The 19243-nt window shown below is 40.9% G+C and overlaps 1 protein-coding gene across 1 annotated transcript; it reads left to right on the plus strand.

Moving 5' to 3' along the window:
• The first annotated feature begins 277 nt into the window (after positions 1 to 277).
• Positions 278 to 17900, plus strand: dtna (dystrobrevin, alpha). The gene is made up of 24 exons (XM_071523651.1): positions 278 to 412; positions 3891 to 3958; positions 4282 to 4362; positions 4458 to 4671; positions 5046 to 5131; positions 5647 to 5801; positions 5961 to 6066; positions 6566 to 6732; positions 6967 to 7091; positions 7798 to 7806; positions 8185 to 8268; positions 8572 to 8652; positions 10545 to 10640; positions 12014 to 12095; positions 12433 to 12527; positions 12980 to 13093; positions 13343 to 13439; positions 14886 to 14906; positions 15405 to 15564; positions 15660 to 15749; positions 15847 to 15946; positions 16605 to 16722; positions 16859 to 16897; positions 17785 to 17900. Exons 2-23 carry the CDS (start codon positions 3892 to 3894, stop codon positions 16874 to 16876), a joined length of 2166 nt encoding a protein of 721 aa, XP_071379752.1. The 5' UTR covers positions 278 to 412; position 3891; the 3' UTR covers positions 16877 to 16897; positions 17785 to 17900.
• Positions 17901 to 19243: the final 1343 nt, after the last annotated feature.

A 19243-nucleotide genomic window follows, 5' to 3' on the forward strand; every position in this document is an offset into this window, starting at 1 on the left:
ATTCACCATTCTCTTCTGATGCAGACTGACAGAGGTATTTGGAAACACAATAAAGCGGCGTGTGAGGGTAATAATGGCTACGATTTACTGTTGTTTTCTCAAGTTACTCTGGCGTTTCTCCCTTTCCCAAGTTTAACATTTTGTAGCCCAAACACACTGACGCAAGTGAAGAGATTCCGCATTACGTCATCGTGAAGGCCACATACTGGAGGCAAACGCTGGTCTGCTCCAGTGCGCTACTCGAAAATTTCCATAACACAACCATTGCAAGAGGCGGAAAGCGGTAAGAATGGCCGCTTCGTGCAGTGATGCACAATAGACCAAAGACATCGTGATCGCGCTGAAGGATACGGCTGACTGTTGGATTCCTGGATGTAAACAGTGATGTTGCATGACATGCTTCGAAATTCTGGTAAGTCTTGTGCAAGTGCGCTGCAGCTGAACGCTGGTAGCCTTAAATAGTGGAGCGACCTTAACCTACTTTATCACTCTGGTTGAAATGAGTTACCCGGCAAGTTTCGGCGATAAGAAAATAAGAGGGGATTCAGGGGGATAACAGGGAAGAAACAGGGCTGTGTGTATTTCTGTAACACTGAGGCATTTGTCGCTCGTGCACTGAGGTGTCTGTGCTGACAGGTGATGCTAGCTGAGCATGTACCGCTGTCTGAGCTGCCTGTTGCCTTTCCTCGCTGCCCTTTTACCTTTGGCAAGTAAATACATTTGGAAAACGACGGTGGTGGAGGAATTTCACCAATTTCGCACTAGCCTCTCACTGGGGTCGTGTGTTATTCTGTATGTCCCGTGGGCAGCATGACTCTATCCAAATGTACCAATACCATACCTATAAAGCGATGTGATATTGTTAATTCCAAGTGTCAATTCCATTTTGGCCGTTACGTCACACATAATTCCCTTTATTCGAATACTTGTCTTTTGGTGCTGCAGAGATTTTGATCCCTTTAAATTTGCACAAAGAACTCCACAACAATGCCATAAAATATCATTAGAGCACCAGCAGCAGCCACAGACATGTAACTGAACTCTCCTTAAACATCAGGGCTCCAAAGTTTTTGCCTTTTTGGAGCTGAAACCATGGTAATCATCAGCAGGCGACAGAAAGCAGAGGGCCCTCTAGCAGACATCACTGGCTGGTACCAGGCAGGAAGAGAAAACTCTGCTATTTCACTTCCACCTAGGATTTACTATAACACTAAAACACACATTTTTTTCTGGCTTTGCTTTGTAAAGAGACAAACTTTAAGTCAGTGGCACAGTTTTCTCTGCCTGTCAGGGGATGGAGATCAGATGCCAGCATGGTTTATACTCTCATGATGTAAAAATAACACTGGCCAATCAGTGGGGGTAACAGCTGCGATGTACTGTACAGCCCCAGCCAAACACACATCACACTGTAACTCAAGCAACTGCTCACATTCAGAAATGTTGCATGACAATCTGTTCCAAGCACTTCAAGGAGGATATAAACTAGCAGCACTGTCCGCTGTGTTTTCTCCAGCTGCTACAAAAATAGACACATATTATAAATAACTGACTAATAAGGTAATTTTTTTCTGCTTGCCTGAAATGCAGTTTAATATCTGGGCAACAGAGGTCTTTGCAGCATTAAATGATAGAGTGAGTCATTACTGTGAGACTCCTGGTTTGGTTTTGGCAGTGCTGAGCACGACAAGTCCTCTGCAATGTTTATGGTATACAATGATTTGCTCTTTTAAGGGCAGTTATTTTCTAATGCTGCCAGCGTGACAGTGGCACAGAGAAAGAGTAATGTTTGCTGGGCTGATGCCAAGTGCGAGGTTTGGGGTCTGCAACTGGAGAGCCAGTAAAGCTGTGCAAGAATGTGGAGCCTTCTCATTTGTAGTTAAAGATAGAGACAGCACAGGCTGTATCCTAGCTGACAGTTTCTAATTTCAGATATCTTCAGCCGGCCCCATCCATTTGGACTGCTTTTGTTGTAGTGTTTTTAGGATTTTTCATACTGCGTACAATTGTTTTCATAAGGACATGGCTTTGTAATAGCAACTCAGGCAAGGAAAAGGAATACAGCTATGGTGCTTTATGAAGGGTATGTTGATCATCTTGTTCTCTCTTTCTTGCAGTTTGTATTGGCTATGCTGGTTGTATATCTACACTGGACTGGTTACAATAGTTTGTACCAATCTCAGTTATTTCTGAGACTAAAATCAGACCACAGAAGGTCACACAGCTGGCACTCAGGATGTGTTTGCTTGTGATATGGAAAGGATATCAACCTTAATCTACAAAACAGTGTATATGTGTACACTTCTACATTTACTCACTCTAAAAAAAATGATGAATGGGCTTGCATATCCATTACTTTCAAAACCACATTGGACTACTCGCTGCTGGCAATAGGCTGATGTTGTTGTGTATACATTTGTAACTGCAATTTATTGTTGCAATTGCATTTATCATTGCATGAGAACTGATGAAACAAGCAGTCTTTGCTCAAGTTTTTTAGAGGGCCATTATTTACACTATGGCTTTATGGCTGCATATCTGTTCATCACAAATTGAAAAGACAAACAAAAGAAGATACATCTGCAGATGATTTTTATTCCTGTCTGCATTTTCTCTCCTGTCCTGTCAGGATAAGATGCCATTAATTATTAGTTTATTACCATTTTTTTTGTTGTATCACTTACCCCTATACTATGAGATGGTCTGCTGAAATATAGCATTTGATTCACCTAATTCCAAATTCACTTATTAGCTTCATATTTTCCCACTTAAAACTGGATATCATAGATTATCCTATAGTTGACCATATATAGTGCAGGGAATCAGAGAGAGAACATACTGTTTTTTTGGGGGGTTTTACTGTCTGCTGTTTAACACTAGCTGCATTCTAATTTCCAAACCAAGGGTCTCTACAGCATAATATTTGGGTCTACCAATTACTGTCGAAGTAATTTGAAATAGCATGCCTGAATGATTGTCTTGCAGGAAAAATGCTTTCGTGCCACTAGCCCAAGAAGTGGCACTGCGCTCCCAACTATAATCCTACCAAGCATTACCTCTTAAAAGTCAAAGATATTTACTAGGCGAAAAACTTTTTCTCTTCAAAACTTTGGTTCTCGGTTACGGGAGGTGGGATGGGAGGGAGGGGGTGGGTGGGTTGGCAGGGTGGGGGGGGGGGCGGTGGTGACTAGCACTATGTTTTCACGAACAGAGCGGCTGGGTTCTTTGCTGCTATGGCAACAAACCACATGACTAGGTGTATTAGATTGCCTTGGACAGTGTGCAGTGAGGCATGGTGTGAGCATTCTCTCTGCTACTCTGCCCCTTTGAAAGACTTGTCCTTGTCTTACTCAAGTTTTTCTCTGCCCCCTTCACATTTCTGATAGGCTTTGTGGATTCTTGAATTCGATTTGCGAATGTACGGCCAAATAAAAAAAACAAACATTCAGTAATAAGGCTGTACACTGTGAATATGTGAGGTTAGTGTGTAATGACTTGTCACTGCAAAAATAACACTAATTTAGGTCGTCAAGTCAGCAAATTGATTATAGTTGTAAAATAGTATAATAGTAATAGTAAATAGTACTGATGTATCACCGTAAAGAGAATTGACTGACTGAATTGAGTTGCATCATGTCAAATGGACATCATGATGGCTCTACTATTGTTAACCAAGTGGTTGGTGTTATAGAGCTGTAGCACTTATACACATTATTAGTTGCATCAAATGCTTTCTGGTGCCTCAATATAGTAGTTAATTTGGACAGAATATAGCTGAAAACATTAGGCAGAGCATATTCAGTGATGCTTTACAGTGCTTTAATTGAAACTGTTACTGATAAAAGCAGGGGTTTATAGAGTCTGACGTTACTTTCTCTCCTCCTGATCAGAATGATTGAAGACTGCGGGCGGAGTGGTGACACCATGGCAGATAGAAGGCAACTGTTTGTCGAGATGAGTAAGTGTTCAGGGCCCGGTCTGAGAGGACCACATTTCAGCGTGATCTATGCCGGACTGTTTTGCTCATTGCCCATAAAAGTGGCAAATCCTTTTCTGTAACTTTCATGTAAAGTGAATATCATGAAGATCAAGTGTCCCCACCAGTGTCATCCAGATTCATTTGAAATACTGACTTGAGCAGACCGGCTTCCAGTATGACCTCATGCTCTCTCACTATGTGAACACTGTGTGAAGGCACGCTTTCCCTCCATGGTTCCACACTGTCTATCAACTAGTGTTGCCATTTCAAGTGTTATTTAATAATTAATAATTATTCCACAGGGGCTCAAGAGCTGGATTCCATAAGACTATCGACATACAGAACAGCTTGCAAACTCAGATTTGTGCAGAAGAAATGCAATTGTGAGTATGATGCACTTGTCTTTTTTTGTACATTGCGGTGCACAAAATCTTCCCCATCAACATGTTTATATACTGTTTTCCTGTTTGCTTCCCAGTGCATTTGGTTGACATTTGGAATGTCATCGAGGCTTTCCGAGAGAACGGCCTCAACACCATGGACCTCAACACTGAGTTCACTGTGGCTCGCCTGGAAGCGATACTGTCTACCATCTTTTACCAGCTGAACAAGCGTATGCCCACCACCCACCAGATCAACGTGGAGCAGTCCATCAGCCTGCTGCTCAACTTCCTGCTGGCAGCCTATGACCCGTGAGTAACACGTCACGTGACAGCTGGCGACTAGCTGTGTACTTTCATCTCTGAGGTTTTGACGTGAGGTGTTGAAGTGTGAGAAGTGACTCTGCAGTGTCTGTCAAGAGTGAAAACACAAACTGTTTGCTTTAATAACGTCACAACACGCTTGTGCAGAGTGCATGTCTTTAGTGAATGTAAAAGCCAAGCTAAACGTCCTTGAAAATGATGATCACTGAAATTGAACTATGCCTTTCAAGGTTGAACCATGCATGCCTGTTGGAAAAAAATAGTTGAGTTCATATTATTTTTGCAACCCCACAGATAGGGGCTGACAGCTACTCTTAAAAAAAATGTATCACCATAACACTACATTTATTTGCCCTTTTTAGGGAAGGCCATGGAAAGATATCTGTCTTTGTTGTGAAGATCGCCCTAGCAACCATCTGTGGAGGGAAAATTTTGGATAAATTAAGATGTAAGCAACGCCACAAATCATTATTTTACTTTAATTGTGAAAAAATGGAACCAAAATCACTCAAATTACCCAATTTTACCTGTAATGAATCAGTTAATTGCCTTTGTAGAGTTCCTACAGTTCCTAGTCTAAATGTTCTGCATTGGAATTTCTGATACAAACTCATTAGAGTCGGCATTTTTTGAGATCTCTGTCTGCTTAGGCTATTGTTCCTAGAAAAATAGCCCTGTCCTGGCTCTTCATGGCTGGGAGAAGTCATTATTCATTATCTGAAGGAAAGGTTTTATTACATAATCTACAAAATCTGTGGGAGCAGCAGCAGTGGCTCGTGAAGGAAAAAAGGAGGGCCGTGTTGCTAGTGTATTGTAATAATTGATTTGAATAACTACTTTACTTGGATTTGTTTTCACAAATAAGTGGGATGATTGTATTGTGTAATGCTGTAATTAGTCGACTGTGGTGACAACTGACAATTAGTTTGATTAATTTGTAATGCCTCCCTGCGTTGTACCAAGATATTTTTTCACAGATATCAGATTCTGCTGGAATAATGGTGTACTCGCAGTTTGACCAATTTCTGAGGGAAGTTCTCAAATTACCTATGGCTGTTTTTGAGGGACCTTCTTTTGGTTACACTGAACAAGCTGCGAGAACCTGCTTTGCACAGCAGGTGAGACTCCATTAGCCATACTGAACATGTTTATGTCGCCAAATTGAATGTGTGATTGTTTTGGCGTTGAAGTTGTGGGTGATTCTTGACTGTTAAATATCTCTCTTAGTCATTTTTTTGTCCTGTTTGTTTAATGTACTCTGTACTGCATGTCAACAGAAAAAGGTCTCCCTCAACACATTCCTGGATACGTTGATGTCAGACCCGCCCCCTCAGTGTCTGGTGTGGTTACCACTCATGCACCGGCTTGCCAATGTGGAGAATGGTAGGCCACCGCAGTATATTTATACATGAGGAAGCTACTGGGCTGGGAGGATGTGAATTTCAGCCTTGCATCATCATTATGAGTCACTACGCAGCCACTCACTCAAGTGCATATGCAAGCATATACGCACACATACATAGCGAGAAAGGTCCCTACTGGTCATCTTCATGGAAGGTGTGTATGTGTTTGTGATACGCTCGTCATCACTAGCCACCTCCATGTGAGCAAAATCAGACACTGTCACACACACTGATGATGAGTGTGCATCTTGCTTTATGCGTCTTCTGTACATCGAAAGAAATGCTGTCATCGAGACTGTCACAATATCCCAGCACAACTGCTCTTTAATGAATGAGAATGAATCCTGAAGTCAAATTGCAATATGCAAAATCTCTGTTTGGGTTTACAATCATCTGTGTGTGTGTGTGTGTGTGTGTGTGTGTGTGTGTGTATCTGTATACCCGTGTGTGTGTTTGACCCCCTCCTCTCCTCCCTGCAGTCTTTCACCCGGTCGAGTGCTCCTACTGCCATACTGAGAGTATGATGGGCTTCCGCTACCGCTGCCAGCAATGTCATAATTACCAGCTCTGTCAGGACTGCTTCTGGAGGGGGCATGCCAGCGGTTCCCATAGTAACCAGCACCAAATGAAGGAGTATACGTCATGGGTGAGAGAAGGAGAGGGGAGGGGCGGGCTAGGGGTGTGTGTCTGCGCTGGGCCAGTCATTGCGGCTATTTTCGCTCCGCTTCACCACAACGCAGGGATGTTAAACGCGTGATATGTTGTAGCGCAGCCTGTGACAGCATCGGTTTAGCAACAGGGAAATGATTCGATGTGTTTTGAATTATCAGTGTCCTCATGCCCTCTGAAATCACACCTATAGCTTCTGTGTTTCTCCCAGAAATCCCCTGCTAAGAAGTTATCCCATGCACTCAGTAAGTCACTGAGCTGTGCATCCAGTAGAGAACCTCTTCACCCCATGTTTCCCGAAATGCCAGAGAAACCTCTCAACCTAGCCCATATTGTGTAAGTTCATCTTCTTTTTTTTAATACTGAAACATAAGAATCCAGTTCTGCAGTCCTGCAGTCAGTGTCTTCTCTCATCACATTTGCAGAGCCTCCAATTGCCATTTCAAACGTTGAATCCTAATGAATTTGATCTCATCCCATGTTTTGTAATTGTCTTGTAGCTGCCTCCAAGTCTGAAGTGATTCCAATCAGTCTTCTGGGGGGCACCTGATCAATAATGCTTAATTGTAGCCTTAGGAATGACCATAATCTTCAATGCTACTGCTGCTTTTTCCTTTATTTTGTGATATGAATAACCAAATAAACGCTTACAGAATAAGATAATTTGCAGCACTCTGGTGCTTTCTATTAAACGCCCAATCAGGGTATTGGCACACAAAGCCACCTCTGGTGCCAACATCACCCCACTGTTGGCTTTATCTATGCTTATTCCATTCGAACACATTTTTTAAACTTCAAATTGATTGACGACATTCTTCTCATATGGAGTCACAGTATTTTATAACTCCTAAACAGCCAAGATGAGTCAGATCTGTCTAGTCAATTTTATAGGACTGGATGTCAGCTTGTTTTGATGTTAATGTTATTGAAAACTCCTTTTTTTTTTTAGAAAAAATGACTGAAACTGCTAGATTCAGTGTGGCCTTTGTAGTGTAAGGGTGATTGTAACAAATGCTTTTGTTCTTTTTTTGCTGCAAAATAGAGACACGTGGTGAGTGCGCTTTGATTATTTAACACATCACCCACACGGACTGCCTGCACATTTCTTAGATTGGAATCTTCTGTGCTAATCATTGTTTCTAATCAAGCCCCATCCTTCCTAGTTTACTGACAGTAACCACTGTTAGTTCCTATGTAAAGACTTACTGCTGTTGCTGATTGATCAGTTTATTGCTCTGTTGTGCTACATTCTGATACATTTTGGCCATCTAACAAAAAGGTAATTCGGAGGTAATACAGGTTTTGATGAGGAAGGAGGTAATCCACAAGAAAGACAGAAAGAAACAAGACAATCCATTGGGATTTTCTTTCTCTCCAATATAAAAGACAAGTTGGCTTTAGAAAATAACAATGTTTGTGTCCTGTCCAGGCCACCTAGACCAGTGAACATCACCAATGAATACGCACTCTCCCACTCCATGCCTACATCAGGGAACCCTTACTCCACCAAAAAGTGAGTTCAGCAACTGCAACAATGGATGTCCTAGATTTTACAAGACATTTATAAGCATCTTTTCATTTTGCCATGTCCCCTTAAGGCCCCATGTCCTGTAGACTCTGTGCACCAAGCTGTCTTTATGTTCTTGCCAAGTTATCTTCATTAAAATGTGTGTGTGTGTGTGTGCGTGCCTCCTGCGTGTGTGTCTGTGTTCACACATGTACTTGTGTGTGTGCGGATATGTGTGGATCATTGTCTGTTTTGTTTTGGGGTTTTTTGTTTTTTATTTTTGTGGTTTCTTTTACCGAGTGTAAACAGCTTGCCATTCAGAAAGAATAATGATGTTGAGCAAAGAAAGCCCTTGACTAGGGCTGCTCCAGATCTGTTGAAAGGCAGAGGGTAAGTGAAACAGGTGTGCCTATAGGAATGGCTTTGTAGCTCAAATGCATGCGTGAACTAATATAGATAGATAATCATCACATAGAGCATACACTGGAGTGCTTATTGCCCCAAGGAAACTATTGACTTACCTGGTTTCTTATAGAGGGGTTTACATTGTTGCACTCGAGGGGCTATTTCAAAGACGCTAGATGAAGCATGCATCATAAAGATCACTGACCATTAGTTTGGAGTGTCTATTACAGTCCGTTCATTGGCATAGACATAAGGAACACTAACTGCCAGTTTCTAATATTAGCCGCTTCGAATGTTACCCTCAATCTCCTGTATGTTTAAGTTGTAGCTGTTGAATAGGATAAATTAAATCGTCAGGTTCACTATTTAAATTGCGTAAGGATGGGCAGGTATACCTGTTTGGATTAAATGGGATTCAATTTTCTTTTATGTTGCTATTTATGTTGTATTTTCCAAGCTAAAGGTACACAATGTTGATGCAGAGTTGAAGCTCCTCCTTTTACAGAAGCTGCACCTGCACTTGATTTTAATGAAAGGAAAAAATGTTTCTTTAAGGAACACTAACCCCTTTCATAAGATTGGAAGTATAGAAAAACATACGGATGATGTGATGATTGACTGGCGTTTTATACGTTTTTCTTGTGCATGTCAGAGCATCTGACATCGTGGTTCATGTTTGCACAGGCTTAGGAACCATAAGGGCTTTCAGGTGACATAATGCCCTCTGGAGGCCATATTGGAGGTGCTCAGCTCTTGGGCAACAATGGCTGAGAATAGGTCATTGCATTTCTAAGCTTACAACTCAATTGTCTCAACAGTATGAGATATGCAGTTTATTTTTTCATCATAAGTTCAGTTCAGTTTCTGACTGAGAAGTGATCATTTCACAACATGTCAGATCTATTGTGTGTTTAAATAACGCCAGCTTGTCAGTTAGCTAGCCCACCAGAGCATCTGGACAGACAGGCATCACTGTCTTGCTGTTCTGATAGTAGCTAACGTTGTGAGGTCAGTACATAATAGTGGGATATAAACATTGACATTAGCTTACTGGTTAGTTAGCTATCAAACCTAAATGCCAACTGTTTGTTTAGGCTAACAACCTGTAGTGCTTTAGAGCTAAGGCTAAGCAGCTAGGACTAAAGACAAGACAGTTTAACCTAAATTTGGAAGCAAATCTACCTATTCACTTTTACTTATAATGTTCCGGACCTACACCCACACTACGACTATCTTTTCTGGATATCTCTCTTATTCTACCTCGGTTGTTATATAATTAGACATTATTTGTGCACAGCTAATTCTCCAATAGACCTCCATGATGGCATCAGCCGCGTGGTTGCTAGGAGATTTGTGATGCAACTGCAAAGCCTCCTTAAATATAGATTATATTATAGCCATGACGTACATGAGGGCATATTGTGCATGCTTGATGTATCTTGAAGTAGATTGTTTGACTTTATGGCTAAAAAAAACAAACTAATTTCAATAGCTTTAATAGTAGAGTACTGAGGGATTGATGCTTGTAGATCTGATGCATGTACCTTGTTGAGCCTTTATTATTGGGCATGCTCTTTATCACACTCCTAGTCAGCAGTGGTGTAGATCCTCGTCTGTCCCAAACATAATATGGCCTTGTTTCTCTCTAGTGACCCATGAATGGCTGCTTTTCAGTCTTTCTTCTCAAACCTGTTTTGTTCTATTACTCTCTCTCTCTCTCTCTTTCTCTCTCTCTCTCTCTCTCTCTCTCTCCCCTTCTCCCTTCTTCTTGTCTCTCTCATCCTGTCTCTCTCTCTCTCTCTCTTTCTCTCTCTCTCTTAATGTTGTCACCTGTGTTATGTAATGTTTTATTTGTGTGAAACCCTGCACTGTTCCAGGTTAAACTACAACCTCGTGGTTGCTGATAGACTTGCTGACGAACATGTTCTGATTGGCCTCTATGTGAATCTGCTACAAAACAACCCCAAAATATGGTTAGTTGGTGTCCTGTGTTTGCCAACACCGGTGGAAACTATGTGCTCTGCTGGCCTGCCGCTTAGCAATCCTCCCCCTAACCTTATCCTTAAAGCATTACAGTCCTAATGCTGCATGCTGTCAGATAGTTGGATGTGTAGACTATCCACTTTGAATTCAAATTATCCACTAGCAATAATACAACAGTGTTTCTTAACGATTGGTATCTGAAATGGAAATCAGATCTGTATCTTTAACAAGAGTACAGTTTGAGTACAGTATGTTTTCATTAGATTGGATCCCAAGGTGAAACTAAATTCCTCATATTTGAGTCTGGCCAAGGTGGAAGTCTTCAAGACTTGTGGGTTTACAGCATCTGTTACCACATTCAATTGCCTCTAATAGTGAGGTCATCACTGTCTTGCTCGTGCACTTTAGTTGCTACTGAGAGAAATTTCGAATGGAAAAAGGGTCAAATGGCTCTCGTATTTGTCACATTAGGATTGTAACTCCAAATGCTTATGGCAGTTTAGACGGTTGTCTTTGCATCATTGCTTGGTTAGGTGCTACCAAATACTTTTTATGTAGCTGCTATTTCCTTAGTGAATTTGCTATGAGGTATTTTCTCAAATAAGTTTCAATGTAATTATTTAAAAGCAAACTCTGACATGTAAGCTGACTATTTTCTTTTGTTTGCTTATTTAATTGTTGGAATATGGAAGAACTTTTTTTTAAAGGTTCAATCATATTCTCTCTCCTTTGAAGCATAGTGCTATGTCGATGCTTATCTTCCTAACCAAAAGTCCCATAAAAATGAGAGCCGGGCTGGTATCCCCTGTAGTTTCTGTGTGTGTGTGTGTGTGTGTGTATGTTTGTGTGTGTGTTTGCGAAAGGGGGGGGGGGTATATCCTCTTGTTTTTTAATAGTGGTTGGCATCCGTATTATGTTGCCTATCTATATTATATTTGCAGCTCTGGAAATCCCCCCACCTTCCCGGGTGTGATTCTGTCTGAGTGTGTCTATGTGTGTTCCTGCGCAAAAACATAACCATATTTTTTTTTGCTACATCAGTTTAAAGCTCTTCTGGCTTTCAAATAGTTTTAAAAAGCGAATACATGATAACTTCATCACAACTTTTCTATAAATAACCCAACTCCATTCCTGCTTTTGTGCCTTTCATAATATTCATAATAGCTAAGCACGGTCACAGGGGACTCTGCTGTCAAAGTAAAACTTATGACACTTAACTAACCTGAGTTGAACAAAATAAACTTTCTTGGATCTCTGTACTTTTCCTGCACAGTTTGTGTCTGACTGGCTGGCTGGTTTAGTTCTCTCAGGTGAGTATAACAGTGTCGTGTTGTGACTCTGTCTCCATTTTCCTCTTCATCAGTTTGCTGGAGAGCAGTAACCATCAAGATGAAGAGCACAGTCTCATTGCCCGCTATGCTGCTAGACTGGCTGCTGACGCTGCGGTGAGATATATGACATTTATTGCACACAATATCGTGGCATCTTTCATTGGCGTCCACTGCCAAAAATCTGTCTAGATCAGAAAAGGGTTTAACATGCACCACTGCTGTAGCTTAGGGGTTCCAGTCCTTTTTATTGCTGTGGTTAAGAAGGGATTTACAGGTAGTGATCATTTCTGACCAGGCCTGCATGCCGGTTTATGTTCTGATCAGATCTTGATGGATGGCAGGTGACTTGACTCTGATGTTCCTCTTGTGAGATATGAGATAAGGTAGTGGGTGACATCAGCCAGAGGTGCCTCTAGTTGACGTCATGTCTCCTGCTTGGTTTCACCGACAGGCTCAGCAGCAGAGGGTCCCCACGGACCTCTGCTGCTCTCTGGACGCCAACAAGCAGCAGAGGCAGCTCATCGCCGAGCTCGAGAACAAAAACAGGTCAGGGATGAGTGCCTCGGTGGTGCTGTTCACTTGTGTTTGTCACTCCCCAACCTCTTTAAATTCCAAAATAAGATATCCACCTTTGGAAAAATGCGACTCCTGCTCTTACAAAATAAACGCTGGCCTGAAAGTCACATTTATTAGAGTGCTATTGACATTATTAGCCAAGTTATGACATTTTCTTACTAAATACTAACATTTTAGAGGAGATAACCACCTGTAAATCTGAAATACTGGCCAATAAATATCTGGTAATTTTCGAAATAGATAGTGTTTTCGAGTAAATCCTATCTTAAGATATACAGGACATATGAGTTAATAATTTATGTCTTTACTCCCGTGTTCAACCTGCAGCCGCAGAGTGTAGTAGCCCTGTTTGTGTGACTGCTGCAGAATAAATGAAACTGATGTGTGCACTTGTGCATAATGTGTGCTGGTGCCTGTCACAGAGAAATCCTGCAGGAGATCCAGCGGCTGCGCCTGCAGCATGAGCAAGCCTCCCAGCCTCCACCTGACAAGGGCCAGCAGAACCCCACGCTGCTGGCTGAGCTACGACTTCTCAGGTAACTCCACCTCGCTTGATCCTGCATGACACAATGAGTTTACGACAGACATTTTTGCTTAGGCTGCAACCGAACCTACAGAAGTTGAACTGCCCGCCTTTTTCCCAAGCTAAATTAACAACATATGTAGAGAGACTAGAGACTACAGATGCTCAGGATAATTTTTTTTCTCTTTTTTCTCTTTCCTTTGCCATTGACATGACATTATGGTGTGTATCATCATGCTGTACAACTTGTTCCTTCTGACAGGCAACGCAAAGATGAGCTTGAACAAAGAATGTCTACTCTGCAGGAGAGTCGCAGGGAACTCATGGTGCAGCTGGAGCAACTTATGATGCTTCTCAAGGTATGGGACACATGCTTTTCAACTATTTGACTGCATTTATTTGTTTTGTCTCCATTTTTATTTGTTTGTATTTGTTTTATGTGGCATCAAACCTCCTTGGTGGGACCCACAAAGAGTTGCTGTTGCAATTGTAACAGCTAATGGGGTTACTAATAAACTTAAACTTAAACAGTAGTGAAATACAGAATACAATTAAGATTCCCTCATCATCAATTAAACACACATTATGTGTTTTCTGTAGGGAACCACAAGCTCGGGGTAATTTAGGTTCTGAGAACCCAGTTTGCTCCTGGGCCCATTCCAGGATCAGTTTGTGTAGGTGTTGCAGTTTAACAATGGCTCTTTGCATATTTCTATCATAGTACATGGACAAGTGTACTGTAATTTGTATTTATTGTTTTTTTTCCAAGCGAGTGGGTGGTAAGCAATAAGGTCAGATGATTCATTTCCATTGTATTTGCATTTTTCTATCTGTGGGGGCAGTCTCCCAGCTGTGGGGCGTCACTCCAACTAATGTAAAGCAAACACTGCACATTGCAGATGGAGAGACATGTGAGCAAAAACAGATGACCACACATGTCCATTAGAGGGCGTACGTCTTTAACAGTCCGGCTCTGTTGAAGCAGAGAGGGTGTGGGTTGCTGGTAAATCGCCCTCTCTCGCATAATTTCTTGTAATTGCTCGTGACGTAGGCTATTGATTAGCTGTGTTAAGGCGTCTCCTGCTGTTAGTCAAGAGTCCAGACAGATGACTTGTAAGCAGACTTTTGAGTTTGGGATTACGCTCCATCACACCATACAAGGCAACGTGTCTACCCCTCTCTAAGAAGGCTAACCTTTAGGGGCGAGAATATCTTCAGCAGTCAATAAGACGGAGGCTGTTCAAAGCAAGCATAAACTGCTTACTGTACTGGCTTAAGTGGTGAGGATATCAATCTAATTAGCCTAAAAGGATCAATGTTAATCCATTAAACTTCCATGAGCAAGCCACATGTTTGTCATGGCCTGGAGGAAATACCAATTGGATTTTTTATTATCGTTTATCGTCTTTCAGTGGAATCATATCGTGATGATATGAAGATATTTTGATATCGTGACACACATTTCTGCTGTCTAAATTGATGATGACGAGCAAATTTTACTTAAAAACTAATAAAATGAGGTATGGTAGAAATATTATTTGAAAATTTCAGTTTTGTTTGACATCACACCTAACATTACCATTCGGTTCAATGAGATGAACCTTCATTTGATTATTTAACGTGATTTTGCATACATGAACCATATCGTGATATATATTGATATCAAGAAAATCCTTATGATTATCATGATATTGATTTCAACCATATCGCCCAGCCCTATACTCACATGTAGTGTTTGTTGTTTCATGACCCAAAAAAGAATCACTGGTAAGAACTTGAATGGAGGTTGTTTTTTTTTCCAACAGGAGGAAGAACGGAAACAGGCTGTAAGTCTGAAAAGCGTGGGACAAAAAAAACCCTCTAAAACATAACCATATAGACTCGGATCCAAACTTATTGCACGTGTATTTGAAATAAACACTTGCTTTGTTTGTGTGGTTTGGATTGTGGCGGTTATTTGTTCAGCTCTCAGAGAGGAAAACAGTCTGCTGATTTAATAGCATGTTGAATATTTGAAAAATATTGACATAATAGTAAAGGCAGCCTAATGACCCTACATACAGTGCGTTTTGGCATGAGTGTAATGTTTGTTACTTACCTAATAGTGGTGTATTATTAGGGGAAACAAGCTTCTTAACAGGCTATTTGTAGACTTTCTAAGTATTCTGTCTGTAGTTTGTCTGCTGTTATTTGAGGATTGACATAACAAATGATGTATAGTTGTTGCATTGCTCATGGAGAGTTTTCTGTCCAACGCAGTGACAGAAAATGACACCCACTGACACTAAAACTGTCCTCCCTCTTCTTGCCTGTGTGTGTTGCAGACTCAGGGTCCCGGCTCTCCACGCTCCTCTCCCAGCCACACGGTCAGCCGGCCGATCCCCACACCGATCCACTCAGACTCTGCTGGCACCACCCCAACTCACACACCTCAGGACTCTCTCATGGGCGTGGGAGGGGATGTACAGGAGGCCTTCGCTCAAGGTAACACAGTCAAACACAGACGCACACATGCAGTTACTGGCATATATTGTCAATGGCAATTCAAAACAAACAAACATCTCTTCTCTGTTCCAAAGGCCCAAGGAGAAATTTGAGAAATGACCTACTCATCGCTGCTGATTCCATCACCAACACAATGTCATCACTGGTTAAGGAACTAAATTCAGGTGAAATGAATAATTAGAAAAACTTTGTGTTTTGCTTTCTGGATTTTTGTTGCACAACAATTGGTTTATAAAATGTCCATCTCTTTGTATTCCTCAGAGGGTGGAAGTGAGACGGAGAGCATTGTGGATTCAGACTTTGGACGCAGTGACCTATTGGCCACAACCACTTCAGATCCCTTCTTCACTACTAAACCAAGGTACCTATCAGAGATATAAAGCTGTGATATTTACCAGTACACGGGATATGATGTAACTATCCCTTGTACTATTTTGGGAGAGCAGCTATGTTGAAAGCTAGGTTGGATGTAAGAGGAAAAAGGTGTGTGAGAGTAAGTGTGTGATTGGGGTTATAAAGTGGGCTCCTCCCATCACAGATGACCCACTGAATTTGGTCCACAACACATTCATCAGTAACTTCTGGCACCCCCCCCCCCCCCATATTCAAAACTCTTTCTATTCAAGCGTCTTCCTCTCTACACTTTCCCAGTTCATCCCTTGTCCCTGCTTATTTTGAGAAACTGCTTTGGCACACCTCGCTGCTTCCTCCTGGCAATTCATTTGCTCAGCTATCACCTCCCTCTTTTTCTAACTTTCTAACCCATATATACGTATATATACTGTATACTATTGTATGTGTATGCCAAATGCTGGATACATTAAGTCATCTGCATTCTCATGAAACACTGATTTGAATCAAATGCAATGTTAGGAGAGGTTAGAGGGTTTAAAAGGTTGGGCCATGGTTAGGACATGACCCATTTGGCAGTTCTCTATTCAGTCACGATAGAGTACCTCCCGATTCCTGGTACAGCTTCCATCTTTTCCCTTGTTTGGAACTGCCTGTATCTGTGATAGGACCGCTAGCGCTGCAGAGGAGGAGAGCTATGAGAACGATCTGGAACAGCAGCTGGAGGACGAGCTCAAGATGGAGGAGCTAATGAAGCACAGGCAGGAGCCAGAGAAACCCTGTATGGTGAGTTCTAGTTTGGAAGATTGGAATGAAATCAAAGAAGAAGGTTGTACATTGCGTGTTTTGTATTACAAACCATGCTCTCTCTCAGTTCTAATTCTCACTTTTATGTTTTGGTGATGTTCATACTGTGGTACAGGTGACGTTGCAGCAGTGACCGTGCTAGTCCGGACTCCTGGTAGGTAACTACTGTATCAGTAATTGACAGTCTGACAGAACACCTACAGTGCACACCCATATCCAGAAAGCTTAAAAGTTTTTTAACATTTCCCAACATTTCCACAAAACCTGATAGGTAACTAGACTTAAAATGGAATAAGACCAAATGCTCCTACTACTTACTGATCTGTTTCAAGTTTCATGAAACTTATTTTGAAAGTTGCTTTGTATACTTATAATGCCACAGTATTATACTTCCATATTTAAGACACTGGAGGTATTATGAAAATTGCCCTTAGCTGTAAGGGAGTGCTGGGAGTGATGGTGAAGTCAACCTACATTGGAAAAAAAAACCAAAAAAACCTGCCAACAGACACAGGGCTGACCTTATGGTTCAGTATGTATTGAATGTAGTACTGAAATTGTCATATTCTCCATACATTTTTAGATCGTAAATGTACTGTAAATGTAATGTAAATGTAATGTAAATGACATTTGTTCACAGCCAATAAGTTTGGATTAAGTTTACCAACAGATGCTCACAACAGAGGAAATCCAAGTGTGAAATCTACGAACTCTGATCCCATTGCTGTAGAATAATCCATATAATTTAAGACAGAAGAAGTGATTCAGATCAGCACTCGTATGCACGCTGGACTTGAACACAACTCATAATCAATTTAATGACCTTTTCACTGACCTTGTCTAGACTCTTAGTGTTGTTACACAATGCAGTTAAAACTGGACAAACAGGCAGCAGTCTCAGAAAATTAATGAGTTTTAATTCAGTAGGTTTTGGCAATTTTTTTTAGCCTTTTGCACCTTATTCTGTCTTTGGCTGTTAAGTTGAGCACCTCCAGCCTCTAATTACACCATGCAGTTAGTAACATACCATTTTCTTAACAGGTGAGCAATATGAAAAGCAACAATAGTAGAAGACACTGGAAGAGACAACACTGGGCCAATGACACAGAGAGTTGAGAAGATATGAAGAATTAAAGATGAAGAAATTGCTAAATCCAACCATAGAATACATTTATGTAAAGATCTATTTTTTAACCAACCACATATTTAAGATAAATACTGTGAGCTGATATGGAGAGATTAATAACTGAGCTGTCTGTTATACCACAGGTGCCATAAAAATCAGATGACTTTGGGGAATTATTTGTTGATTTTTATCCTTTTTATATGAGTTGTCTGGCAATTGTACAAGTATACTGTAAGTAGTACAGGGTGGCAAACCTGTTTCTTTGGAGTTCTCATGTTTCTAAAACAGTAAACCAGGTCTAAGTGCGTTTGTTATCTGAGACACGACAAAAACCACAAAGTTATAGATTATAAAATTTACAATCATTTGTAAATTTATAGCTCTGGCCTGACCACTCTGACCAGATTTGCCCACTAGTCCATTGATTTCTTACTGTTGCTATTGAATGGCTTTTGTATTGTAGTTTGACTCTCAGTCTTTCTTATCGCAGACTGACTGTGATTTGTCAGACAGTTTGTTTTATTTGAGACATAAGTCATAATCATGCACGCTGCCTTAGCTGATTGGATGACCTCTCAATGGAGCTCATTCAAACTGTCAATGCAGCATGTAGCTAACAACACATTACACCTGTTCAGCACAAATACTGGTTTTCTTCACTGGATGAATGAGGTTGAGCTCATATTAAATCTGATGCTGGAAAGTGATATTGTCTGCAGAGGGCTTTAGTCTGCTACTATTTATACTGTCTACATATAAAGTGTTGATTCAATATAAGGTTTAGTTTAATTGGTTCTGATAGCTGAAAGTGTTTTGAAATACAGTGGAAATGATGTAAATTAAATGGACATAGTGAGGATGTGTGAGCTTTCCAAATTGCTCAAATTCAATGGTTTACACTGGCAAGGGCATTGAACAAATTGTGTTTACTATCAATGGTTTTATGAATTAAGGTTAGATCATAGATCATTCGCCATTGTTTCATTTGATAGCATTTTTATGCTCTCGCACAAATCTGTCCGACTTGCACACCAAGATAATACACACTCTTCATGTTCTTTCTGAGTGTGCACATAACTTTACACAGTCACTTTGGGAAAAGTGGCAAGCCAATCTAAAATCATAAATGTGTGAAATATATCTAGTTTGATTTTTGAGCAAGTTCATACCAGTGATTTTGCATGGTGGTGATGCATAATAAAGTGTTGACACAATATCACAATTTTGTCGCCTATGAACTCCTTTCTCTTTCTTTTTCCATTCCAGAACGGCACACTTCAATTGGCTTGGTTTGGCAGCGCACATTTATTATCTGTCATAAGTGCACTGTTGGCTGCTCTCAACCTATTGTCTATAATTCATCACATAGACCTA

The sequence above is a fragment of the Centroberyx affinis genome, unplaced genomic scaffold (genome assembly GCF_046629955.1).
Source record: "Centroberyx affinis isolate AG114_WGS23_722 - 3 ecotype Tasmania unplaced genomic scaffold, CSIRO-AGI_Caff_v1 ptg001103l_1, whole genome shotgun sequence".
Lineage (NCBI taxonomy): Eukaryota > Metazoa > Chordata > Actinopteri > Beryciformes > Berycidae > Centroberyx > Centroberyx affinis.